The sequence below is a fragment of the Plectropomus leopardus genome, chromosome 4, assembly GCF_008729295.1.
Source record: "Plectropomus leopardus isolate mb chromosome 4, YSFRI_Pleo_2.0, whole genome shotgun sequence".
NCBI classification, from domain to species: domain Eukaryota; kingdom Metazoa; phylum Chordata; class Actinopteri; order Perciformes; family Serranidae; genus Plectropomus; species Plectropomus leopardus.
Window position 1 is genome coordinate 13,490,532 of NC_056466.1, and position 8,319 is coordinate 13,498,850.

The following is an 8,319-nucleotide window of genomic DNA, read 5'->3' on the forward strand; positions in this document are numbered from 1 at the left end:
ATTAAAGTTACAGTCTTACTTGTGGTCTAAAATTGTATAGAATTTTAATGCCATATTTTCAAAATGATTTTTTTCTAAGACTGTGAACCTAAAATCTCCTCTTCAGCAGCATTAATTATCCCTGTCTATATTCTGAAGGTTTTACTGCAGGGGTTGTTCATATATATCATTACAGACTGATTTGTATAAGATACTATTTCTAAAAACAAGGTGAAATTTGATTTTAAAAGTGTTGACAGTATTTTTTTGATTTATAAAGTGATAAAACGAGATAATCAGAATTACCTCCTTAATTCTAATATGTCTTCAAAATGAAATAGGAAATTTTGAACCTGCCTGTCTGAACAGTGGATAACACTTTGGATTTCTGTTCTAGAAATATATGCAAATTGGACATATTTCATTAGATCATGAATCATTCTTTTTAATTAAAATATAACATTTCAGAAAACTTTTAACACAAAAAATAATGGTATTATTGTAAGTAATTAACAGGGGAATTATTATGGTGAAATATTTTCGTACATTTTTTTTTTTTACCCTATTCACCTTTATTAATCCCCTTAAGTTATTTATTTTTGTTTCTCTTTAATTTTATCAAACCGCCTGTACTTTTGAATTTTGTTTTACTTTTTAAAAATCTTTTTATTTTTCCTATCTTTTGTCTGTAAAGAACTTTGAAAAATATGACATCAGAGTATGATGAGGTGCTTTATAAAATAAATTATAAATGAAATGATAAATTAATTCAAATAAACTTGCCTCATGTTGCCCATATTTAAAGGGCCCATCGCAGTTTTGACCCCAGATCCACAGTGGGTTAGTCATCTGCTAATGTTGCCATGACCTGTCCTTGATCATAACATACTTAACATTTCTTATGTAGACAAGGTACATCTGTTTCATTTGCTGTCAGAGGAAACATTTTCATTCTTTTCACTTGTTTCGTGTGGGTGAGGCCCATGTTAATGACACAGTGTCACTTTAACAAATAGACCAGTCTCAACAGGTGACTTTGATATATGGTGATGCACCCAGCATACATTTAAGATCATTAATCAGAATCCCTTTTCACTGCCTTGAAAAAAGACATCAGTAAGGAAGGATGTTGTGGAAAATAAAGTTTTACTGTGAAAGGATGAAATATAAGTTTGCTGATGACAACTTGTTCGTTGACAGAAAACAGGTATGGTAAGGTCATCTATTTTTCAAATGTCAAATGGTGCCCAGTCCGGGCTTACAAGACACTACAGACATAACAAAAACAAAAGCAATGTTATAATAACAGCAAAAGAACAAATATATTAGACTACACCTCTATGCAAGTCAAACAAAATCATACTGTGTGAAAGCATATACAAATATCATCCTGCTCCTTAGACATTACTGTTATAAAACATAACTTAGGCTCATCTGAGGTACACATTTAAACATCAAACATAAAGCGCCTGGCTGTGCTATTGGGTAGGCATTTAACCCTTTGAAACCTAGTTAACATGAAATTGGTAAGAAATTTGTCAAGAAAAAAAAAAAGTTGCAAGAAATTATCTGAATATAAGCCAAACAAGGGGGGAAGCACAAGAAGAAAATGAACTTTAAAAAAAAAAAAAGTTATATTTTTTTCTTTCCCCTAAACTAATTTTCAGGTTATTTTCCATTCACTGTTTTCTCATTTCTTGCAAAATCAGGAAACAGACCTTAGTGTCTTGTGAGGAACCTCTTGCTTATTGCCTTTTTCCCCAAGTTTTTAAAGAAACCAAAGACATTTTCTGAGGTTTCAACACATTTAATGCTTGTGGAAAGTGTCTGAAAACAGCACAAGAAAACTGATGTCAATCCAACATTCAAAGGGTTAACACAAAGTGAGCCAGGTGAAACACAGCTACTAAAGTCAACATTTAACATAGAAAACAAAATCATTCCACAGAAAAGCCTTTATAAGTGCATTTGTTTTTCGACCTTTCTCAGATCTACTTTCCTCTGGAACTGAGTAGAAGCAACCATTTTTCCACAGACACACGCAAGATGCCACATCTGGACTAAGCACCGACAGACCTCTGTGCTCTGCCAAGTAAGTAGTAAAAGAGAGTATTCCCACACACTATCCTATGACTTGTCGTAAATTTTATTTAAATGCACAATTTTTCAGTTTTCAGACCTACATCAGGTAAAGTGAAAGAAACAAAAAGCATTTATAAACAGAGATGACACCTTCGCAGATGAGGCCAATCAGAGACCATTTCTTTCATTAACATGTGGAGAAGGCAACAGGCACCAAGACTTGACCCAAAAAATCAGCGAGAAATTACAAAAACAAAAGTGAAAAGAAAATGACCTAAATTTAGCACAAAAAAAAAACACTAATAAGAAAATGTCATAGAAAGTGCTGAAGATTTACAAAAAGTTTTTACATTATATATATATATATATATATATATATCTGTATGATCATTCTAAATATAAACTTATAATAATATTATAGTTTTCCAGACATTTTCCCTATTTTTAAAAATGTATTTTCTAATTATCCAGCACTCTTTTTTAAAACTTACTTTGTTACATTACACAAGTTTCTTGCAGTTTGTGGGACATTTCCTGCCAAGTTGCTCATTGCCTTTATCCCATGTTCTAGAAATGAATCAAACCGATATGCTCAAGTTTCATGGAGTCAAATAGCTTGTAAAAGGCATCTGAACAAAGAAAACTAATTTTGATTAAGGGTTAACGATGGATATTATGGGCAACAACTAGATGCATGCGCCTCCACCTTCTAACGCGAATTTCTAGCAAAAAACATCCCTGTTAACCAGGCAGGAGAGGCTTTGAAAAATTGAGCAACTGTTCGTGGTGACAATAAAAGACACAAATCCAAATGTTCGGAGCTCCACCAAACTTTTATTCTAATCATTTATTAATATTTTGACTCACTGAATCATCTAGATTTACTAAACCTATCAACACGAGAGCTTCATGATGTCATTTTTAAGATTAGATATTTTGACATAAATTACGTGGTACATTTCTGTGTTACACTGTTTTGATTTTTAGAAAATAGACATCACGCCTTAGTTACTGTGTGAAAAGGAACTTATAGAGAACAACACTGAAGTGACACACAACCAAACTGGCCACCCAGGGGACCCCAGCATGTGCAGCAGCACCAGTGTTAGTGGTGTTTGTTGAGTTTGTTGTCATTAATGGGGCTGCTGTGGCTGCGGCGCTTGTGGCTGCGGGAGTTGTGGCTGCAGCACTTGTGGCTGCAGGGGTTGTGGCTGCAGCAGTTGTGGCTGCAGCAGTTGTGGCTGCAGCGGTTGTGGCTGCAGGGGTTGTGGCTGCAGCAGTTGTGGCTGCAGCAGTTGTGGCTGCAGCAGTTGTGGCTGCAGGTGTTGCAGTCTGACCATTTGCCGAAGCTATTAATCAAAAATTAAACATCAATATAAGAAAGAACTCTGTCCCTTTTATAAAAAATTGCAATTCAATGTAACAAGAAAAACAATTACTCACCAATAATCAGGAGCTGTATCAGAATTGTCAGAAGCATTTTAAATCTCTGTTGCATCTAAAAGAAAAAATGAAAATCCTGATCAAACAAAACAGTTCCTTACACTTTACATGCAAGTTAAAGATAAATCAGAAATAAAACAAAATACTAAAAACCAATAAATCTGAACAGCGCTTTATCCAGTTTCTTCAGTCAAAAAGACTACTTACAAACTTCTCCGGATTTATCTTGATCCTGAACTGTGATGCTGCTCTCTGTCCTCTCGCTCTTTAATCAGTTCACCGTCAGATGTGCACCTTTAAGTCAGCTTCTGAGATTGTCACTGCTTATATAGGTTGAATGACAGCAGCAGTGGAAAATGACACCCAGTTTTAAACGTGTTTGAAGGATGATCATTCCTTTCACATCGGTCACCTTCGTCTATTTGTGCATTTCAAAAAGGATGCAACATTATTCAACTGCAACTGTGAGGATTTACAAAGCAAACAGGTTGATGATGAACTGAAGGAGTTGTCTCAGCGTATGACACAAAGAGAGTAGTGTGTACCTTCAGCATGAATGTCATGTTAGGTCTTTGGAATGAGAATAAAGGTGAAGAGAGAAGCAGGGTGTCTGCGAGCACAACCTGTTCTTCAAATTTACTCTGCTATTGTGGGTGAACATACAATATTGTTTCTCACTGAAACCAGTGTCTTGTGATGCATTCATTTACGTAGATGCTGTGTTTTAAAGTTGTGTGTCACAGTCAGTGTGCACACTCATGTCCTCATGTGATAGTTTCAGTCAGCCTCACGTGTTTCTTTGGCGCCCAGTAGCTCACCGGTGAAGTGGGCGACCCATGTGTTTAGGCTGTGTTTTTGCCGCGGTTGCCGTGGGTTCGACTCCAGCCTGTGGCGCTTTTCTGCGTGTCATCCCTTCTATCTCCCACTATCATACGTATGCTGTTTCATACAATAAAGGAAAAAGCCCCCAAATTATGTGTTTCTGAGCAACTTTGATCATAATGGCCATTAGCCACTGCTAAAATGTCATTCAGTACTGTACTTAAATACAAATTTTAGGTTATTGTACTTGAGATGTGATTGAGACTTTTTTCATGACATTTTATACTTCTTTACATTTAAGATGGAAACATTGTACTTTTCACTTCACTGCAATTATACGGCTGCTTTTGGTACTCAGCTTTGGTCATTATACAGATTTTTGCACACAAAACATATGAAGAGTTTGTAAAATGTGTTTTGTTGTTAATTAGGCCACCCAGACAGCTCAGGAGGTAGAGCGGGGCGTCCACTAATCAGAGCATTAGAGATTCGATCCCTTGCTCCTGTCATCAGTGTGTGTGTGTGTGTGTGTGTGTGTGTGTGTGTGTGTGTGTGTACACGTGTGTGAGAAAGAGAATGGTTACTGAGTAGCAGGTTGCATCCATGGATGTATTAAGCAACATTTACCCAACAGATAAAAATATATCACTGTATGAATATATGATAGATAATAATATCATTGATGTTGTCTTGTGCGATATATCATTTTTGGCTTCACAGTAAACCAACATTATGGCTTTATGAGTTTACTTTAAATCAGTGGTTCCAAACTGGTCCAGCCACATATTAACAAGAATTAAATAGTTACTGTTCTTGGGGAAAAAAAAACTCTTATTCTACAGCAGAAAGCCACACTTCAAAATGAAATCTCTGTGATAGAAATTTACTGTACTTCAAAATAAAATGTGTTTTCACAACAAACAAAGGAGTCACTTGAGATCTATTCAGAATGGACCTCTGACCCACCAGTTGGGAACCACTGCTCGAAACTGAATCAAATATCAACAGTAAGATATAAAATTTTATTCAATATTAAATCATTTTAGTGAGACAAAGTTGGTTATATATGATGTCCCACGGAAACCAAGGCTTGTTAAGAGAATTTTAAAATCTTAAATCTTGTTGATCTAGTTATGATTACCTTAGTGCCTCACAGTGGTGGAACCAAGTTATTGTTTTGCAAGTTACAAGTACAGTAATACATCTTTCCCACCAAAGTTAGCATGTGCGTGCGGATTTGTCAAAAACTGGTAAACCCGCTAAATATGGTCCATAGCCTGCATTCCCACTGCCAGTGAACACACAGCTGCAGCACACGAGTCTGCCTTTCTGTCAACTGGTGTGTGTGTGCTTGTGTGCGTCGGTTGTTTTGTTGGTGTGACTGTGCGACGTCACGGGCAGGCAGGAGAACAGGTAACAGTAGACAAAAGCAGCAACAGAGGCCTTTGAAAACTTTTCAGTGGGTTTTTCTTTTTATTTCTCCTACGTGTTCAGTCTGTCTTTCAAACCCGGTATTGTATGTATGTATTTGAATCTAAGCAGTTTTAGCGCTGCTTAGAAGGAGACCGGCAGTAATTAGTGGTGGCGTATTATAGCGCCTCGCCGGTTTAAGGAGCTGAAATTAGCATGCTCACCTGGGTATTGTGTTCCCATGAATGCCTATCAGAGCTGGAGGCCATTAAAAACCTGCGTCTACTGCAAAGTCATTTGACTGGGATGTGAATGCTGATCCAACGCATCCCAATTGATTAAAAAAGCCAGATGTTTGCGGGGTTTTTGTGCAGTGGGAATGAGACTCACAAGTCTCACATTTTTCAACATTAAGTCCAAAGTCAAGACTGGCAAGTCCCAGACTTTCAGTTTCATGCCCCGAGCAAGTGGTAATACACTCTTCACCAAATGTAATTACATCTTAACAACAGAGTTAATGTTTGCTAAAAAAAAGTTTGTTAAAAAAAAAAAAAAAGCAACTGAACTTAATCTAACCAAAGTAGTGCTGACTTTGCACTTTTATCTAGCACTTTTTACAACAGAATGACTTTTATAGGTTTCTTCCGGTCGTGTTGAATTTAACTCATTCGAAAAATGTTTTACTTTCCCTTCCTAAATTGGCTTCTGAGAAAAGGCTCAACTCGTGAAGTAATTTGAGTTACAGTCCAAGGATAGTTGCAAATCTTACATGACTGTCAAGTACAGTGTCATTTAATATGTGACTCGATGCTGACTCCAGACTAAGTCATGTGATTCGCAGCAATCAATCACACCTCCTATGTGCAACATTTATTTATTTTTAACATACCAGTATGTTAAAAAAAAACCTTTGGTAAATACATCCTCCCATAGAAGTATGTTTGTTGTGTCTAAGACACCCAAATATAAGACACATGGGTTAAGTTTTGAACTGGTGCATGTTTATTATCTCTGTCTTTAGGTCAAATTTTGGTCAATCTTGTGACTTTTTTGCCCTTTGGCTTTTACACTCTGCTTCTGTGACTTCTGCAGCAGAGCTAGAGTGTCTCTCTTCTCAATTTTTCTGAGTTGTTTCTTTTTCATCCTCTTGATCTTTGTCGTGTTCTTGATCTGTGACAAGAAAGAGACAAGGAAATTATAAACAAAAGTTAAAATTAGTGACTGAAAGGTTTTGTGTGCTTGTGTTGTTAATTAGAGGCTTTTGCCTGTTAAGCTCTTTTTATTACACAAATCAAATTCAGAAAAAGTTTCAAACTATCTCCAGAATTTTAATATGACAAATGCAATTGAATACCATATTTAACATAGAAGCTAAATCATTTTATCTGAACAACAGTTGACATACCACTTGCACAATCTCTGCTTTGCGTTCATTCTCTGCACGACGTTTCAAGTTTTCTTCTCTCCTTTTTCTCTTTTCCTGTAAAGCCAGAAAATATAGAATAAATGAAAAAAAATGTGCAAATATTTTAGCTTTACAGGGGATTAATTCTTCCACAGCTTTAGCTGACCTCTTTCTGTCTGGATTTCTCCTCTTTAAGCTGCAAAGAATACTGTTTCACCAGCTGCTTCTCACGCTTGGCCTCCATCTTCTTCTCCCAGGATGAGCACAGCTGTTTATCTCTGACCAGTGCAGAAAACCTAAAATACAAAATCAGAGCAGGTTATTATATAACACAAGATGCTTTGTATCAGTGCCTTGTATTCAGTTTGCATCTTGTGTAAAGAAAGGATGCACTGATCCATCGTTTTTCTCCCTAAGAAAAAAAATCTGTATCTAATCTTTTCAGTATCCTACAGTGTAAGGCAAATAAATGTTATATATCGAATTATACTTCTAAATACTTTTTAATGCCACCGGAATTGATATTTGAGATCAACTTCGTAAACAGTTATAGGTTAAAAGAAAAAAAAAACATGTACCAACCTTTTTTTTTACAGTGTTAATTTTGCTCAAACATTTACTGTTACATGAAACATTTTTGGCCAAGTGAAAAATGTCAGATTTGGTCAGACCTGTGGAAATAGCCAGCATTTAGTGGTGATTTCTTATTAGTGATTTTGTGCCCTCAATCTGTGCCCTTATCACAATACTTAAGTCACAATGCCCCATAATATTTTATGTTGTATCGTGGGGCCTCTGGTGATTCCCACTTCTTCTACACTGTAAAATCTGACAAGCCGATTTGACTTTAAAAATAAGATCTGGGAAACATATTGCCTTAAAAAATTTAAGTAAATATAACTATTTATCTTACTTTATATGTATTATTAAAGTTACTTAAAATTGAGTTATATTTACTTAATCTTATGAAGTTGTTGCAACAGAAAAATCAACAAGTTTAATTAAATCAATCTTTCTATGTTATAGTAACTTCAATAAACCAAGTATATTGCATTCTACATTGGCTAAATCAATTTTTGTCACAATCAAGTAAGTCAGACTAAGTTTTTTTTATATTTTATTTTACTTATACTTAAAGAACAAGGTAATTTCACTTGTAATGTTCAACTTGCAACAAC

General features: G+C 35.7%; 1 protein-coding gene across 1 annotated transcript; it reads right to left on the minus strand.

Annotated features, from left to right (window-relative positions):
* Positions 1-6,594: 6,594 nt before the first annotated feature.
* Positions 6,595-7,433, minus strand: LOC121942541 (coiled-coil domain-containing protein 86-like). The gene is made up of 3 exons (XM_042485776.1): positions 7,308-7,433; positions 7,142-7,216; positions 6,595-6,906 (listed from the first exon to the last, which is right to left on the minus strand). The coding sequence occupies exons 1-3, from the start codon at positions 7,383-7,385 to the stop codon at positions 6,754-6,756; spliced, it is 306 nt and encodes a 101-aa protein (XP_042341710.1). The 5' UTR covers positions 7,386-7,433; the 3' UTR covers positions 6,595-6,753.
* Between the last annotated feature and the right edge of the window lie 886 nt (positions 7,434-8,319).